This window comes from Cavia porcellus, unplaced genomic scaffold (assembly GCF_034190915.1).
Source record: "Cavia porcellus strain 051 isolate PalLab524CR breed Dunkin Hartley unplaced genomic scaffold, mCavPor4.1 scaffold_29, whole genome shotgun sequence".
NCBI classification, from domain to species: Eukaryota; Metazoa; Chordata; class Mammalia; order Rodentia; family Caviidae; genus Cavia; species Cavia porcellus.
This window is the reverse complement of record NW_026947512.1, coordinates 3,049,880-3,068,708: the sequence shown is the minus strand read 5'-3', so window position 1 is coordinate 3,068,708 and position 18,829 is coordinate 3,049,880. Positions and strand designations below refer to the sequence as shown.

The window sequence follows — 18,829 nt, the reverse complement described above, 5'->3', positions numbered from 1 at the left end:
TACATATTTTTAAGAAAACTTTTCAGTGAGTAGACTTTACAGTATGTACTTGGTGATAAACTTAAGGGAAATCTCTGAGATTTCTCCTATGGCCCAGCAGTAAGAGTTTTTTGTATGTATCTACCAAGGTCACAACCTAGAAAATAAAATGGTTTGATCTGATTTTAAAGCCCTATGATCCTTCTACTTGACAACTCCCTCTCCTGTTTTTCTCTTATCCAACTGTAAGCATCTTCACTTTTGACTTTGTCATGAGTAGAGTTTGAGTACATAAAAGAATATTCTGTATATTTCCTTTGGATGTGAGTGTAGGCTTTAGTAATAACAGAGTTCCAGGCATTGGTTTTTTGCATAAAAGTTTCATTTCTTAACTCAGGCTGTATAGCTTCTCTACTCTTATGTAGTTTAGTTATGTACTTTTATGTAGTTTACAATTCAAATTTCTATTTTGTTCAGTAAAGTATGCTATGAAAGAATAATTCTGTGTTTTACATTTGCTTATAAAGTTTTTGTATTTGTGAGCAGTGATTTCTTTTTTGTTTTTGTTTTTATTTTCTGTGTGGTGATTTTTTTTTCTAGCCTAGAATTCAGAGACTAGAGTAGCATAGCAATATGGACTTTTTTTATATCATAAAGAATAAAACATTGTTAGCACTTTGAGTAGAGAATGTGATTTAAGTGTGGTGTAACTCAGGTTAGAGATCTAGCAGTGGGTTCCATAGTAGATCATGTATGTGAAACCACCATGAAAACATAGTATGTTGTTATTTCTCGTCAGAGTTTTCTTACTCAATACCAGTTCTCAGTGTATAAAGTGTTATTTTTACTGTTTGTTAAATTAGGAACCTAAGAAATGTACAGTAGCAGTTGGCCCTTGTAGTGCATCGTAGTTAGATGTCTTTGAAAATATATTTTAGAGAATTACACAGCCTTTAAAATGCTGACATGAAGGAAAAATACAAGAAAACCAGGTGCTATAGATACCATTTTTGTGACTTAGTAGCATTCTAATTTCTCTTGTATAATAATAAAATCTCAACTCTTTCTTTAATCTATAGCATTTGGCCCTGGCTAATTTCTCTTCTAAATAGTTTCCATCCCCATGAAGAGGATCTCTCAAGTACTAATGGTAGGTAAGGGGTACCCAGACCACACACTGTTGTGTGTATCTGTCACCAGTGGTTTAAAGCCAGAGAAAAATCAGTCTTTGGTGCAAAATCTTTGACTTTAAATTCAGTGTTTCAGAAATTGACTGAACTCTCAACTGGTTAAATGAGTGAAAATAGAGATGATGTTCTTCCAGTGCTTTCAGCAGCTTAGAATGGCTTCATTCGAGTGGGGTCCACACACTACATGATATCTTTAAATTCTTTCCATCTTCTACCAGTCCTGTTCTTTCTTACTACGAAACGGGGGCATGGAGACATTATTCAAAAAATCGGCTAATGTAAACATTTAAGAATTGTCTGTCTGTTCTCATAGTACTTCATACTCTCCACATTAATATATCCTCAGGCCTTTTTGTTATAAATAAACACGAGAAATGGTTGATAGCAAATAGCAGCCTTGTGCCTGCTTTTCAAATTTAACATAGCATGTTGTTAGCATTTTCTTTTGTCTCTGTAAACATTTTAAAAATGTTTTTACTGGCTTCATAATATTCCATCCTCTGTATGTGCCATATTCTATTCCTGTGTTGCTTTAAAGTTTCCTCCATTGCTACACTGAGCAACCTGAGGCTTGACTGCTTTCTCATTATTTTTCCATTTAGGTCAGTGGTTAATTTGTGAGTGAGTCAGCTGTAACTTGTTACAGTATAGCTTATGATTCAATAGGTTTCAGTTAGTGACCAAGATTTTATATTTCTTATAAATTCCCAGGAATGGCATGTGTTACTCTGTATTTTAAGTAAAAAGAGGTAGGTGATCTAAACATTGGGGTTACTAGATCTGAGGCTATGAATTTTTAAGAGTGTTTGATAAAGCCTATTAGACTCATCCTCCATGCACTCAGTGTTATCTGGATATTAGGGCGATGTCTGGGCCCCAAAAGTAACATACAGAATTTTACAGATGAATTATTTTTGTATAGATTCTTTCTGTATGTCCTGAACCCTCCCTTTATTTTAATTAAAATGCTTACAAATTTGGATTTTCTCTCTTACATAGCTACACCGCTTCCAGAGGAGTTTGAGTTACAAGGATTCTTAGCTTTGAGACCTTCTTTCAGGTAGGTGGGCTGCTGGCTGAAGTTTATTTTATTGGTTACAATATTAAAAGTAATAGGAACCAGGCGTGGGTATAGAGAAATCTTTGGTCTGTTCCAAATCTGTCTTTAATAACAGCAACTAATGATGAAATTTGTTGATATGAAATGGATTTGTGTATGTCATGCCTTTAATTCCTGTGCTTTAAGAAATATTTGTAAAAAAATATAATACTGAGTGTTTTAAGAAAATATTTGTAAAAAGTGAGGGAAAATGTTTCTTCCATGTGTTAGTCACTGAATTTTTTTGTCTCTTTCCTTCCACTTTCAAAGAAATAAATTCTAACTACTTTTTTAATCCTAATCCTTTTATCTGTACCCGCTTTGTCCCGTTCCATCCTGCCTGTCTCAGAACCTTGCTTCATCTTTTAGTCCTCTCCATATTGTTCTTCTAGTATCATTTTCATTTTCATGTTTAAACCAACTGTCTCTTTTTAGCCAAGTAACGTTTGCGTGTATTCCATCATGACCCCCATCTTTCTCTTCTTCGTCATTGTTCTTAAGAGGAGTGTGGGCTAACTTTGTTGATTCTGCCTTAACTTCTAGTCATTTCTTTACCTTGAGCAACATAATCAGTGACCTCCTAGATACTAGATTCCAGAACATTTTAATTTTCATTCTTGTCGAGTTGTATTCAGCATTGATTCTGTTGATCCCCTTCGTTCATGAAATCTTTTTCTTGAGCTCTGTAACATTAGTCTTTTTCTCCTACCTTAGTTTTCTTTTTACTCTGTCTTTTGTACATGCATCTGAATGTTGTTCTCTAGAGAGTTCTTTGTATGGACTTTCCTTTCTACTTTTTCATCACCGCTGGCAGTTAGGTTCCCTTTTCATTCCTGTCCTTTGCTCACCAGTCTGGTAAGCAGTTACCCATACCTGTCAAGATCCAGCTCGGGTATCATTTACTCTGTGAAACCTTTTCAGAGCTGGTTGGAAGCAACTGATCCTTTTACTTTGTTTTCTTACTCTGCTCATCGGATTAAATAATACTGGTTTTTTTTCCCCTGAAAGTAGGAACTATTCCTTTATCTTCGTGTCCCTGTCCTCTAACCTACCATCTGGCAATTTAAAAAAAAAATTTTTATTTTTTTTTTAAGTTTAATGTGAAATCTGGAAAATTATTTTTTTTCGGGTTGATTTACTCTTTTTATGTCTATTTAGTTTATACTTGATATATATGTGTATTTGTTTTTCTGACTTAGGATGGGAATCTTAAGGTGGATAGATTAATACTGTTTATTAGAATAGCTACCTCAGATATACTTAGTATTGCCATGGTCATTTTGTGTAAATTTTAGAAGGCAATGTGTTTAGAAAACTATTCTGGTATGTAAGTTTAGCTCAGTGGAAGCCCTGGGTTCAATCTTTAGTACCACAAAGTGAACAGATAACTCTATTCTTTTTTAAACGTGTACTGGAAATTGAAATGAGGCCTCGGCCAGTATTGTACCATTGATAACATCTCCAGCCCAAAACATGACTCTTAAAATGGCAGACTCTTTTTCTTAATTGAGACTCTTAATTGAGGTCCTTAACTAGAAAGGAAAATATAAATATTTTAATGTAATAAACATATTTTTTGTTTGCGTATTTCATTGTATTTAAAATCTTGGCAAGTATAAATTCAAACAACAACTGATTACATTAAGTAACTAATCTGTATGGAAAACATTTTAAAGCCATTGCAGGTAAATTAGGTTACCTGTAAATAAATACATGAATTAATGAATAAATTTTCTCCTTCCTTTCTTTGGGCTGGACTACTTTGGCCTCACTAGCCACAGCCACATTAAAATTGTGTAAAATTTTAGTTTAGGGGTTTTTTTGTTTGTTTTGTTTTTGCAGTGCTGGGAATCAAACTCAGGACCTTGCACATGCTACACAAATATACTGCTACTAAGCTATATCCCCTATCCCTGGAGATTTGATTTTAACATTCTATAATTTGCTATGTCAATTTTAGGAACTTGGATTTTTCCAAAGGCCATCAGGGTATTACAGGAGATAAAGGGGGTCAGCAGCGACGAATACGACAGCAGCGTTTAATTTCTATAGGCAAATGGATTGCTGATAATCAGCCAAGGTATGTCAGTGGGGCTTCTGTCTATTCCTTTTTAATCGGCACACACACACATACCCCTCCCTCATGTATATTAGCTTAGAATAGATGCTGTTGATTATGAAAGTATTTGTACTGTATCATCTAATCATGACCTAATCATTAGCATATTCTTCATTTATACTGTTTGTTATACAGGAATTGTTTTTGTCTCCCTTGGTTTTTAGGGAGTGTGGAGGGTTGGAGGGATTTAGTACCGGGAATTGAACTCACAACCTCATGCTTGTGAGGCAGGCGCTTGTGTTGCTGAGCTGTCCCCAGCCCTTGCCTCCCTTGTTTATCTTAACTTTCTATTCCGTAAACACCGATTTGGGGCTACGTGTATAGATCAATGGTAGGGTATTTGACTTCTGTATACTATGCTGTGGGTTCCATCCCAGCACCAGAAAATATTACATATATGCTTTGTATATTCTCAGTTAAAGTGGTTTGTACAGGCAAGACACCATGGTCAGGTGAGCAGAGCAGACCAGGATGATAATGGTAGCTAGTTAAATACGGGATGGATGTGATAGATAGGGAGTAATGGAATGAACACAGGTTTTAGAATCAGATAAATTTGAGTTTAGTTTCTAGTTCAGCCACTTTCTCGGTTTATGTCCTTGGGATCTCTTGAATAGATTATACCCTTTCCAAAATCAGTACCTATTGTTTCATTTTTGTGTTCAAGTTCTTGTCATACAGTAAACATCTTTTAAATGGTTGTGTGTTTGAATAAGCTTAACACCTTTGAGCTTCCATTTGCATACCTATAAAATGGGAATTACGTGTATCTACTATGGGACATATCAAGGGCTTAAGACTTGTTCTGTACTTAAAACAGCTCAATAAATGTAACTATAATTTTAGCATACATGAAATAGAGAAATGTTCTGTGGTAATGTGAAGTGATAATGAATTTCTGTATTATTACTTTTTGTGTTACCTATGTCCATATTGTTACATCCTGTTATCTGTACATTTTAGGACTAAGGAATCTATGTGACTCTCTGAATTGGTCAAGTTACTGTTTTTTAGGTTTATGTTTTTCATATATGTATTTATTTTTACTTTTTAGGTTGATTCAGTGTGAAAATGAGGTAGGGAAATTGTTGTTTATCACAGAAATCCCAGAATTAATACTGGAAGACCCCAGTGAAACCAAAGAGAACCTCATTCTGCAAGAAACATCTGTGATAGAGTCTCTGGTTGCTGATGGGAGCCCAGGACTGAAATCAGTGCTGTCTACAGGCCGAAATCTGAGCAACAACTGTGACACAGGAGAGAAACCAGTGGTCACCTTCAAAGAGAATATTAAGCCACGAGAAGTGAACAGAGACCAAGGAAGAACTTTTCCTCCCAAAGAGGTGAGAAGGGACTGTAGCAATGGAATAACTGTAACTAAGAATGATGGAAAGAAGGACAACAACAAGAGGAAAACTGAAACCAAGAAATGCACCTTAGAAAAGTTACAGGAAACAGGAAAGCAGAATGTGGCAGTGCAGGTAAGCTGTATTTGAACTATAAAGGAGGTAGAGGAAGGCTCACACAGAAGGCAAGATACTTCATTTTGTTTCTAAAACGTTGAGCTTTAGTAGATCTGAAATATAAATGCATTAGTTGAATCTATAGCAAGATAGATGAATAACTGGTAGATGGTTACTTTATCAGTTCTTAGAAATGATTATGTAAGTGAAATCTCAACCTTATTTGAAAATTTTTTTTTTTTTGTCTTTTTCCTTTTTATCGGTAACGGGGATCGAACTCACAACTGCCTGCTTGCAAGGCAGCCGCTTATGCTGCTGAGCTAAATCCCCAGCCCCCTTATTTGAAATTTTTATCAGCTCTAAGTGACTTGAGATGACTTGTTGTGGAGCCCTCAGTTTCACACAAGATATTTTTCTTTGACAGGTATCATTACCAACTGTTAATGTTACAATGGAGATTAGGGTCTTTTGTGAAACCAAAAGTATATTAAGGGTTATGCAGTTTTTCATGTCCCCCCACCCATGATTTACTATACAGTATAATTCAAGTTTCTTACCCACGAAAAATAATGTTGTTATTTGTAACTTTGTTTTATTTTGTACCTTTCCAAAGAAACACAGATAAGCTTATATAAACAGAAAAGAGTCTTCACTCTTTGTTGGCTTTAGTAATAACACCCATTAATGTTTTAATGTTATACTTAAATAGCCATGTAACTTGTTAACATTTTGGCAAATGTATGTGTTTGCATGAGGAACCTTACACTGTTGAATGTTACTTGTATATAAATCGTATCCTCAATTTCTTTCTCTAAAAACACAAAATAATACTATTTTAAGATTCATAGTAGGAAGAAAAAGAGAAAAAAATGATAGAAATTATAGAAAAGATGTGAAAAAAGAGAGGTGCTGAGAAAAGGCAAGAAAAAAAAGAAAAGCACTGGAAAGCCAAAGGATCATATTTTAGGAACAACCCGGCATTTTTTTGCTTAATCTTCCTCCATTCTGTGCAATACTCTTCCACTAAGCTCCAGACTGATAATAGGATCACTTTTCCAGGCCCTTTCCATCTCAAATCTGCCTATAAATCAAGAAAACCTGACAAGTAATATATCACCACACTGTCTTATTCCAAATTTTCTATAAATGCTGCTTTTCCCTGTTTTCACTCAACTTTGAGCAGTACATATGGCATCTGTTTCTTTCTTGATCAAGGTATAGGATCTTGGGCTGTTTCTTTATTCCTCAAATTATCTTTATGTGTTCTTCTAAAGTTGCAGGGCAGAGTGTGGGCCCTGACTGTACACCTAGCTCCCTAGATGAAATTAGATTGAGTCCAAACTGATGGAAAGCTCATTAGTTAAACAATGTTTGAACTACTTTGATTTTTAATTTAGGTTAATTTAAATGTTGTCAGCATGTGCATTTTGATACAAAAATGTTGTAAGCACTTTCTTAGGAATAGGAACACTTTTTGACACTTTTGAGTTCCAGGTTTTGTAGTTAATTTTGCCTTTGTTGGTTATAGGTAAAATCTCAGACAGAACTAAGAAAAACTCCAGTGTCCGAAGCCAGGAAAACACCTGTAACTCAAACCCCAAGTCAAGCAAGTAACTCCCAGTTCATCCCCATTCATCATCCTGGAGCCTTCCCTCCTCTTCCCAGCCGTCCAGGTGTGCCATGTGTTATGATTTCTTCTACCTAATACCATCTGTGTGGGGATTTCTGCTCACTTACTGAGTAATATATGCTCTTAGAATGATGTTATTAAGTGTAATGTTACGAAGTATAAATTTCCTAAGGCTTAATGAAATTATTTTTGTGATGCTTCTTTGTAGCTCATATACAGAATTTTTGTCACTAAACATGAGAACCCAGCTTTAGAACACTGATTACTTCAGTGGATAGAAAAAAAGTCAGTAGTCTGTATTTAATTCTTAAAATCATGTTTGAAATTGACATGGTTGATCTGTTGCTCTTGTTAGTGACCCCTCCCCCGAAAAAGATGACTTTTTTCTCCTTTTGTTTTTTTCTATGTTTCTTTAGAACTAAAGCTGTGTTCTTTTATTTTGAAGGGTTCCCGCCCCCAACATATGTTATCCCGCCTCCTGTGGCATTTTCTATGGGCTCAGGTTACACCTTCCCAGCTGGTGTTTCTGTCCCAGGAACCTTTCTTCAGTCTGCAGCTCACTCTCCAGCAGGAAACCAGGTGCAAGCTGGGAAACAGTCCCACATTCCTTACAGCCAGCAACGGCCCTCTGGACCAGGGCCAATGAACCAGGGACCTCAACAATCACAGCCACCTTCCCAGCAACCCCTTACATCTTTACCAGCTCAGCCAACAGCACAGTCTACAAGCCAGTTGCAGGTTCAAGCTCTAGCTCAGCAGCAATCCCCTACAAAAGCCGTGCCAGCTTTGGGGAAAAGCCCACCTCACCACTCTGGATTCCAGCAGGTAAGGTACTGCTGTGATCTGACAAGGTGGAATAATGGGAAACACTGAAATGACTCAGTGTTTGGACAGTGGTGCACTAAATTTTAAGATGCTTCCTGGTCAGACTTACGGTTTTAGAAATACAAGTCTTCTCTCTACTGTTAGGAAAGTTCAAATGTTTTCTTTCTTTATTCATAAAAGATAATATTTAAACATTCACTATCATTCTTTGCTGCTACTAATTGCCAACTTTATAGATTTTCTGTAAATAATTCTTCTTTGAAAATAAATAACAGAATAAAACCGAAATCATAGTGTTGAAGTACTGAGATGGATATAACATCAGTCTTACTGTCATTCCCACACCACTTAAAGCAGAAGGGTGAAACTCTCTCTTCCCTTTCCCTCTCTGTCTCTCATATATGCACTTAATCATTCATTGAACCTCTGATTTGAAGAGAATATAACTTTGCTATACATAGTCCTTGCCCAGAAATGGATGTGTATTGAAAAACTCGAAGAATAAAGGAAACGGCTGCATGCCTAGAGGGTTTTTTGTTGTTGTAAAATCTTTCAAGTTCATTTGGTCATACTTGAGCGTTGATTATAAGCAACTTTGCATTTTATCTCCATCTTGATTATGAACTCTTTTGTTTTAGTATCAACCGTCAGATGCCTCCAAACAGCTGTGGAATCCCCCTCAGGTTCAAGGCCCACTAGGGAAAATCATGCCTGTGAAACAGCCCTACTACCTTCAGACCCAAGACCCCATAAAACTGTTTGAGCCGTCATTGCAACCTCCTGTAATGCAGCAGCAGCCTCTAGAGAAAAAAATGAAGCCTTTTCCCATGGAGCCATATAACCATAACCCCTCAGAAGTCAAAGTCCCAGAATTCTACTGGGACTCTTCCTACAGCATGGCTGATAACAGAGCTATCATGGCACAGCAAGCAAACATGGACCGCAGGGGCAAACGGTCCCCAGGAGTCTTCCATCCAGAGCAGGATCCTGTGCCCAGGATGCCATTTGAGGTGTGTATTCTTTTCTGTCCATAGGTCATTGGAGATAGGCCTAAGTTTGTGTGTCTTTTGGATTTCTCAAATAGATACTATGTTTATTTATATTTTTAAGTTGACACTTAAAAGTTACAATACTTGTGTGTAAAAAATAGATATTAAAAAGGCCAATCCAGGGGCTGGGGATTTAGCTCAGTGGTATAAGTGCCTGCCTTGCAAGCATGCAGTTGTGAGTTTGATCTCCGGTACCAAAAAAATAAAAGTAAAAAGGCCACTCCAAATTACTAGAATTAGAGCAGTAAGTCTTTTTAAAATTACATAGTATGTTTTAGTTTGGGGAGCTGAATAATTCTATATCTGATTCTAAAATGTGATGGTCTTGCAGAGAAATATGCAGAAGGCTCTTACGTGGCATGTGAGAAAATTCTGAGACAAAGTGATCCTGTCATTTGGGCTGGTTAAAGTTTTAAAATAGGTTTACTGGCTTTTAGACAAATTGCTTTCTGAGCCAGTTATTTTAGACAGTTGAATTCCTTTTCCTTACTCTTATTCATGAGAAACAGGTGGTTTGCTTTTTTAAAAGAACTATTACTGTATTTGTTTACACAGAAATGTGCTCATCTTGCTGCATTGTGTTGTTTTCATCACTAACCACATTAACCTTTTATGTTTGCTTGTCAGTATTTTTGCTTCTTCTGTTGTCTTGATCTTTTTCCACCACTGTACTTATGTCACTTTATTTTATATTTTAAAACCTTTTCATCTTTGTCTCTCACTATTGATAATTCCCCTACCCTTGATTTTAGTTGCCTTATCCACCTAACATTACTAGTGCTCCTTTATGCTTTTGTCATGCTTAATTGCATCTTACTATAATCCTTTCTGTCACTAGGACCCTAAGGGCTCCCCTTTGCTTCCTCCGGACCTGTTAAAGAGTCTGGCTGCCTTGGAGGAAGAGGAAGAGCTGATATTTTCTAACCCTCCTGATCTTTACCCAGCTCTGCTGGGGCCTCTCGCCTCTCTTCCTGGACGAAGCCTCTTTGTATGTATTTGACGTAATTCTGCTTCTTGTTCTAACCCCAGCTTTTCTAAAATTCTGTAGTACTTTGTATCAAAGGTGATTTCTTTCTGGGGCTTTCCCTCTTTATAGAAGCATAGAAAATTTCCTGATTGGCTTAAACTAATATTCAGATAGTAGTAAAACATGGAAAATATTTCTAACTCTAGTTAGCTCAAGTTGTAGAGTCATATATAGTCATATATATATGCGCTGTTCAGGAAGCATCTCACAGGGCTGGTCAGACGTGGGGCGTGCTACTAGCAAATTAACCATTCATGTTTTGGGTGCTACTTCCATCTGGATCCAGAAGTTTCAGCTGTCATTTAATCTAGCCTAGGGATGGTAAAATTTGTGTTCTACCTGTATATGAAATATGGAAGGAAATATTTCTAGATTTATATCCTTGATAAGAAAGTGAGGACTTAGTTGGCTCAGACTCTTGGAAACTAAAAGTCCAAAATTGATAGCCTCATTGGTTCACCTTCTGGGTGAGGGCCTAACTTCAGATGGCATCATGACAAGCACTATGGTTTCAATCTTAGATATCACCAAAAGGCCTGTGTATTAAAATCTTAGTCCCTATTTTGTTACTACTGAGAGGTAGAGGAAACTTTGCTGGTGGGATGTCTTGCGGTGATTGGGAGCCTGCCCTCAAAGGAAATTGTAAGATCAAGTTTCTTTCTCTTTCCCTCTGCTGTTTTCCATCCATGAAGTGAGTGGTTTTTCATCATGATATGCTGCCTCACCACTTGGCTGGCTCCTAGACAGGGCAACGTGGTAGAGGCAGGTTGCTCATAGCGTGACAGGCAGGAAGCAGAAAAAAACCTAGATTTTTAAAAATCAACATTAAGCCAGGCATGGTGGTGGATATATGTAATCCTAACACTCAGGAGGCTGAGGCAGGAGGATTGCTATGAGTTTGAGGCCAGCCTGAGCTACAAGGTGAGTTCTAGGCCAGGCTGACCTGAATAGCAAAACCCTTTCTCAAAAAGAACAAAGAAAAAATTAACATCATTGAGCAGTGTGTAACTCTTTTCTGTTTGGCTGACCGAACTCAATTTAGAGTTGTTTTCATAAATAGAATGAATAAAAATGAAGGCTTCTATACCATAAGTAGGTCGATATGAAAATAAGTAAGATAATATAAAATTTAAGGATTAACTAATACTTCTTTTTAGAAATAATCTTCTAGAACCAGCTTGCATTTCTTTGTGCTTATCACTATTTGCATTGTATTTCACTGAGGGTGATGGTGATGGGAACGAAGATGGTGTGCCATGAGTCTTTTCATTTCCCTTCACTATATTTTAAAGATTTTGAGTTGTTCTTTCCTGCTGATTTCTGTAGACATAGACCAAGGAGACATTTATAAGATTAAAATGCATTAATTATAGTATCAGGAAAAATAAAAACTTGACAACTTTCATGACAATAGCTGTCATCTCTGCCATCTCTTGAAAATTCACTTAAGAATTTGCCTGGGGGCTGGGGATTTAGCTCAGCGGCATAAGCACCTGCCTTGCAAACAGGCGGTTGTGAGCTCGATCCCCGGTACCAAGAAAAATGAAAAAGACAAAAAAAAAAAAAAAAAAGAAAGAATTTGCCTGGGTGAGTGGCAGTAGAGGTCTTCTCCAAAACTGACAATAAAGAGCTCCCCTGAAAATTTAAATGGTGGTGGAGTGGTGGCTGGGAGTACGAAAGGCATGAAATCCAGCAGCTGCACTGCTGCCTAAGCTGCCGTGCCTTTTCTGCTTCCAGCTGGAAGGGCCTGGGATACTGAAGATGGCGCCTTTCTATCCATTTGTTTCCTTCTTTAAGTTGTGTTGTTCCTGATGCTACCACTGGGAATGGAGCTGGTGTGGAGCAATTTTTTGTTTCACTTTGTTTTCATATTTACAAACACAGAAAAAAACTTGATGATAACCCATTTTATGTTTAACGCTGCTGACGGTGTAATGTGTGTGGAAATGCCTCACATACAGTAGGTGAACATTTCATTAACACACTAATTTGTGGCAGTGAGCATTAGAAATCCAGCTTTTTGTTCATAGCTTTCTTGGGGTAAATAGACAGTAGCCTAATGTTTCAGTATTTTAATAAGTACCACAGAAGTAGCTACTTGGCAAATACGTAAACAAAACTTGTCAGATGTAGTTGAACAGCTCCTTTAAGTCATCCGTGTCAATGTTTTGTTATGTTTTGCTTTTGATACAGGGTTTCTCTTATGTCCAGGCTTACTCAAAACTCACTGCCTTCAAACTTGTATTCCTCCTCCCTCCATCCCCCTGAGTGCTGATACTACAAGTGTGATCCACCACATCTGGCATCATTGCTATAGAATTTAGACAGTAAACAATGCTAAAACATTTCAGCTTGTTTTTGAAATTCATCTAAGTGGAGCTATTGACAAGTGGATTCCTGGGGTTGATACCTAAAATACACTCAGAACTTCTGTTTTCCAGAGTCTTTAGTTCCTTCCCAATCTCTGCACTAGACTGGATACACTTGGTAAAGGATTTTGATCATGTGTAGCAACTTGCCTTTAGCTGGTATCATGGTATTAACAGATTTGAATTCATGTCTTCCAAATATTATATTGTACACATTGAGTACAAGTATGTTTAAATGGGAGGGTTCTTTTATTTTGATTTTATAGTATTTTAAGATTAATATTAAGAAAGTAGGAGGAGGTCAGGTATGGTGATACATGCCTGTAATCCCAGCACTCAGGAGACTGAGGTAGGAGGATGGCTGTGAGTTTAAGACCAGCCCCTGAACTACATAGAAAAACCCTGTCTCAAAAAAAAAGCTGGTAATCCCAGCACTTGGGGAGGCTGAGGCAGGAGGATTATTGCAAGTTCGAGACCAGCTTGGGCTACAAAGTAAGCTCAAGGCCAGCCTGAACTGCATAGCAAGACCCTGTCTCAGAAAAGGAAAAGAAAGAAAGTAGAGGCATAACTTAATACTTTTCTTTCTGGGGCTGTGAAGAAATCCTTATTGGAGAAGCCTTCAGAGCTCATGTCACATTCATCCTCTTTCCTGTCCCTCACCGGATTCTCTCTCAATCAGGTGGGTAAACAGTTAAGAATCTTGTTTTGAATTTCTATAATACATTGGTACTTTTTTCACATTTGTATTTCAGTATATCTGTCTTTCTCTTCCCCTCCTTTTCCATATGTTGGTATCTTCCAGATACTTGATTTTATCCCTTTCCCTCTGACTGGGGCAGGCTAGTGACCTGCATATTATGAGTTTGAACCCTTTAACTTCTCATTAACAGTGAAATCCTCATGGTTCTGTGTTTAACCAGGTGAATTATTCATATATATTTTAATCTGGGTGGTTTATATAGAACAGACTAAAGGGGAAGAGAAAGCAAAGGGGAAATGAGTGTGAGAGAATACTAAAATAAATAAAAGCCTAAAAGTTTGTCTCACTAAGAAAAGCTTTAGGAATCTAGGAATATAACATTGCATTTTCTTAAATTTCTCTTTTCACATAGTGAGTTTATACTTTGACTATTTTGTTTTTCAGGAGAGATACCCAAATAATAGCATGTTCAATGAGGTTTATGGGAAGAACCTGACAGCCAGCTCCAAAGCAGAGCTTAATCCCTCGATGGCCCCCCAGGAAACATCACTGTATTCCCTTTTTGAAGGGACTCCATGGTCCCCATCACTTCCTGCCAGTTCAGGTATTAACTAGTCTTTAAAATTATAAACCTTTCCTTTTCTGTACATTCCAGGTGACTAAAGAGTTAATAGGATCCTATAATTATATTAATTTTTTGCAAAGTAATTTCTTTCTTGTTTTGGGGGGTTTTGACCCCCATGAGGTCATGAGGGATTGACCTCATGAACTTGCACTTGCCAGGCAGGCACTTATGCTGCTGAGCTAAATCCCCAGCCGTAAAAAAAGTAATTTCTAAAAGAAAATAGAAAAAAGTCTACTAAGCTAGTTCATGTAATAAATCCTTAAATGTTTTTGCATCCTAGACAACCAACACAATTACAAGAGTTCTGTCACGGTTCTAGCTGTGTTTTAGTTTTGTTTGTAGATGAAAATTACAAAGAAAATTGTACTTTTTCAAATACAGACTTTTCATCCCAATTTTATAAATAATAGTCTGATTTTATAGTAATTCTTTTTTTTATTTTATTTAAGGAAAAAAAAGCAAAGAAAGGGTACAAGTTATACAGATTTACAGAAAAAAATAAACAGTAGGAAATCACTAGTTAATGGATTACGTATTGTCACCTTAGAAATAATTGTTCAAGTCACAAAATTAAATCTTGTAAAGTGGACATTCCAACAGTGAAACTGCAAACAGCTCTGTTCAATGATCCAACAAAATTCAGTGATATCATTATCTATCTTATACACTTAAATATACATGCAGTTATATCGTTTAGAGCACTTTCTTTTCCTCTCTTTTGTACAAGGACAATTACACATTTTGGGTTTTGTTGCTCCCACAGTTCTTATTACTTTTTTGGAAGGGAGTAGAACCAAATGTGACATAACAGAACAGAGTCAATCAAATCAAAAGGGTGGACATAATAGATAATGTAAAAGCATAATACAGGTGATCAACAATGGTTACCATAATGTCTCCCGCTATCTCTAATAGAATTGCCTATATCATCAGTTATAATACAATTGAACAAAACAGTAAAGAACAAAACCGACAAAACCAAAACATTGGAGACATTGTAGGTCTTCAAAAGTAGATAATAGTCAACGACAATGGGCATCATAACGAATCTCACTGTTTTCACAGCTGTTGCTTAAACTTTCGAACCTGGTACTATCAAGCAAAACAAAATAGGGGGACATCAGTCAAAAACAAGATGGTGAGAGTAATACAGGGCTTTAAATCAAGATAATGGAAAGTCAAAGTGGGTTACTGTAATATATCCTGCTATTTTTTATTTATTTTCCCTTAATTAAAAGGATAAGAATAAAAAAATAAATAATGAAGTGGAGATTGAGATAAAAGAGGGCATAACAGCAAAACAGCGCAGATCAAAACATAACCATTTAAGCAGAATAGTGTTTCACCACAAGATAATCCTGACATAAAAGTAGTTACCATATTGTCTCTTTCCTTGAAATCTTTGAGTATAACTTCGTATACTGTAGCATCAAATATATCAAAACAATGTAAAACCATTTAAGAGAATGACAGCATTACAGGGTATTTAGAATCAACTAACAGAAAATGAACAATGGTTTCTATATAATCCCCTTGTCTTTAAAAGTTTTTGCTTATACTATCATACATAATAAAATCCAATAAGATACAATCTGTTTAGACCAATGGAGACAGAAGAACAAAAGCTTGATGAGACTTCAAAGCAAGATGATACTAAATCAGTATTACCTATTAAGATGGCATTTTCTCCAAATAGCTGTTCCTATCATCCAATCTTCTCTGCCTCATTTCTGTTGAACTCTTTTTCTGTCATTAGTTGTCAGTTTGTCTTCTTCATTTTGTTTTCTGCTCCATTCATTGTGGCCTCTCTGCCACTATTTCTGGATTCTTTGTATTTTTCTTTTTTAGAATATCCTGCAGTATTCTCTGTAGAGTTGAACTGGTGGTTGCATATTCCCCTAGTTCCTCTTTATCCTGGAAGCACCCTGTTTTTCCATCAATTTCCAGGGATAGTTGTGCAGGATATATCAATCTTGGCTGGAGATTGTTGTCTTTCAAAGCTTGAATTATTTCCCCCCATGCTCTTCGTGATTTGATGGTTTGTGCAGCGAAATCTGCTGTAATTCTGATGGGTGTTCCCTTGTAAGTGGTCTGTTTCTTGTCTCTGACAGCTTTTAATATTCTGTTCTTGTATTAAATTTCTGGAATTTTAATTATTATATGCCTGGGTGTTACTCTGTTTGGGTTGTAGGTGGCTGGGGTCCTGTATGCTTCATACAACTGAGTATCTTTACCTTTTGCTAGATTAGGAAAATTCTCCTGGATTATTTCTGTGAGTAGCTTTTGTAGTTCATTTGTTTGTGTCCCTACTTCTTTTATGTTCTTAATTCTTAAGTTATGGATCCTCTTATCATCTTCTAGTCTTTGCATTATTGCTGTTTGTTTCTTTGTTACTTTTAAGAAGTTTTTCATTTCATTCTCCCATATTACAAATCTGCCCTCCAGTTCAGATAGTCTGTCCTTAGTTTCTTTCAAGCTGTTATGCCAGTTTTTGATAGAGTTTTTAGTTTCCTGGTAGTCCCTTTGAACCTGCTTCACATATTCTATGCTTTCTCTATTATTCTCCATCAAACAATTCTCCCCTCTTTTTCTGTTCTTCCATTCCACCATCTGTTTTTCTTGGGTGGTGCTTAGCATTTCTCTAACTATTCTGCTTATTTCTAGCTTCAGGTCATTAATAACTTCATTCCTGAACTCATCTATGAGGCTCTCTAGATGGTGCTTTATGTCTATTGGTGCGGTGTGGTTATTGCCTGTTTCTCAGGATTGGGGGCCGAAGGGCCTTTCTTGTTGCTCCCTCTTCCCATATTCTTTGTTCCTTATATATGCAAGCGTATATAGGAGGCCTAGCTTCCTTTCCTGTCAGCCACAGTCTGATTGAATTGCGCCGCCTAGGTGTTCCCGCCCACTGCAGCACACCAGGAAGTTGCAGACCAGGCAGCCTATGCGGGGCCCGCCCCTCCAGGTCACCCTCAGGCTCTGGGATCTGGGTTGTGCTAGCCCACTGGGTCTCAGCCAGCAGTGTCACGTAGGCTAGGCACTTCTCACCAATCCCGCTTGAGAGGGGGATACGTGTTTGAAGTCGCCGCAGCGCCCTGCTCCCTGCTCCCGCAAGTCTGCCCAGTCCCAGAATGTCCTCTGTTGGAGTCTCCCAAACCGTGGGAAGAGTGTCAGTTTCTCTCACTCACCTCACCGCAAGTCAATGCACAGCTCCCCACCCGTGCTGTTTTCAACTCGGTTCACCGATTCCCGTTCTCAGAACTTCCGTGGGTCTCTCTCCCTGCCGAGCCAATATAGATGCAGCCACCCCGTGGTGGGAGACCCAAATCGAGGCTTCCAGTGCCGCGGGCTCCAGCTTCCACATTGAGGCTTTTCTGTTCCTGTTATAGCACCAGGATTGCATTCCAAGTTGGTTTCTCTCAGCCCAGTTCGTTCTTGGGTCAGCAGGGCATATCTCCACTTGCTTATGATTCCTTACTCCGCACCATTCCTGAATTCTAAGCTGGTTCTTTCAGAGAGCCTCCATAGCTGCTGCTATCTGTCCCCCATGTTTTCCCGGAAGTCCGATTTTATAGTAATTCTTAAACGTCAAGAAATTTTGTTTCTGATAAACAACCAGTAGATACTTACTGGAAACTTACCTGGCTTCTAAAAAGCCAGAATAGTGTATTCATTTAACAAAAGTATCTACTTTTTGTTTTTTTAAAGTACAGATATGTGCAGTAAGCAAATTAGTACATCTGGCAGATTTATTTATGGGGCCCTTAAATCACCCTTCTTCCAAAGCCCTATAGTTATTTTTAGTAGAGTTTAGAGAATAGTTCTTGTAATGGTTATGAAACATCTATTCAGTGACTTATGTTGCTATCATTCAATAGATCATTCGACACCAGCCAGCCAGTCTCCTCATTCCTCTAACCCAAGCAGCCTGCCTAGCTCTCCTCCAACACATAATCATAATTCGGTTCCATTCTCCAATTTTGGACCCATTGGGACTCCAGATAACAGAGATAGAAGGACTGCAGATCGGTGGAAAACTGATAAACCAGGTACATCCTAAGTTTCATTATCTTGGGAAAGTGAAGTAACTTGCAGTGTCCTTATCCAGTACTTGGTGCACTATTTGGCAGTAATAAACATCTTGAATTCTTCTCTTTTCATCCCTTAGCTATGGGTGGGTTTGGTGTTGATTATCTCTCGGCAACATCAATCTCTGAGAGCAGTTGGCATCAGGCCAGCACTCCAATTGGCACCTGGACAGGCCATGGCCCTTCCATGGAGGATTCCTCTGCTGTCCTGATGGAAAGTCTCAAGGTGAGTGGATTTCCAGAACAAGAACCACAAGATTCTATCAGCAAAGGTATCTCTACTTTGACTCAGCTAGAAAGCTAGGCCTAATTTCTGCAGCACTTAGAATTGACAAATGTATAGCATATATGTTACAAATTTCTAGAAATATGGTCAGTCTTTCCGGAGTCTTAAGTAGAATTTATGTTTTAGCTTGTGAATCCTCTAGTGATAAAGAAGTTTCTTCAGGGGATCAGAAGCATAAGAAGGTTAAGAAAATTCTGATTCATCTTGGAATATTTAAGTCTTTTCTGGCCAAGTAAAGGAAAAGTTTGTAATTTAAGAAGTGACTTGTAGCCAGGGGTTTAGCTCGGGCAAAAGTGCCAAACTTGAGGTTGTGAGTTTGATCCCAAAAAAATAAGTAAAATAAAAATAAAATGAAATAATAAATGACTTGTTTGAGGCTG

The 18,829-nt window shown here is 37.5% G+C and overlaps 1 protein-coding gene across 12 annotated transcripts in view; it reads left to right on the top strand.

Moving 5' to 3' along the window:
• Smg7 (SMG7 nonsense mediated mRNA decay factor) overlaps window positions 1-18,829 on the top strand; it is an 84,282-nt gene that overhangs the window by 62,690 nt on the left and 2,763 nt on the right. For 5 of the 12 annotated variants that reach the window (XM_063239701.1, XM_063239700.1, XM_063239699.1 and 2 more), the window contains 12 exons: window positions 1,059-1,129; window positions 2,169-2,229; window positions 4,229-4,348; window positions 5,442-5,868; window positions 7,379-7,523; window positions 7,926-8,305; window positions 8,944-9,315; window positions 10,193-10,342; window positions 13,349-13,429; window positions 13,895-14,054; window positions 17,954-18,124; window positions 18,244-18,389. In XM_063239701.1, coding sequence (XP_063095771.1) covers window positions 1,059-1,129; window positions 2,169-2,229; window positions 4,229-4,348; window positions 5,442-5,868; window positions 7,379-7,523; window positions 7,926-8,305; window positions 8,944-9,315; window positions 10,193-10,342; window positions 13,349-13,429; window positions 13,895-14,054; window positions 17,954-18,124; window positions 18,244-18,389 — 2,284 coding nt within the window. The remainder of the gene's footprint in view (window positions 1-1,058; window positions 1,130-2,168; window positions 2,230-4,228; window positions 4,349-5,441; window positions 5,869-7,378; window positions 7,524-7,925; window positions 8,306-8,943; window positions 9,316-10,192; window positions 10,343-13,348; window positions 13,430-13,894; window positions 14,055-17,953; window positions 18,125-18,243; window positions 18,390-18,829) is intronic. The other 7 variants (XM_063239704.1, XM_013157934.3, XM_063239705.1 and 4 more) reach the window with 5 other exon arrangements.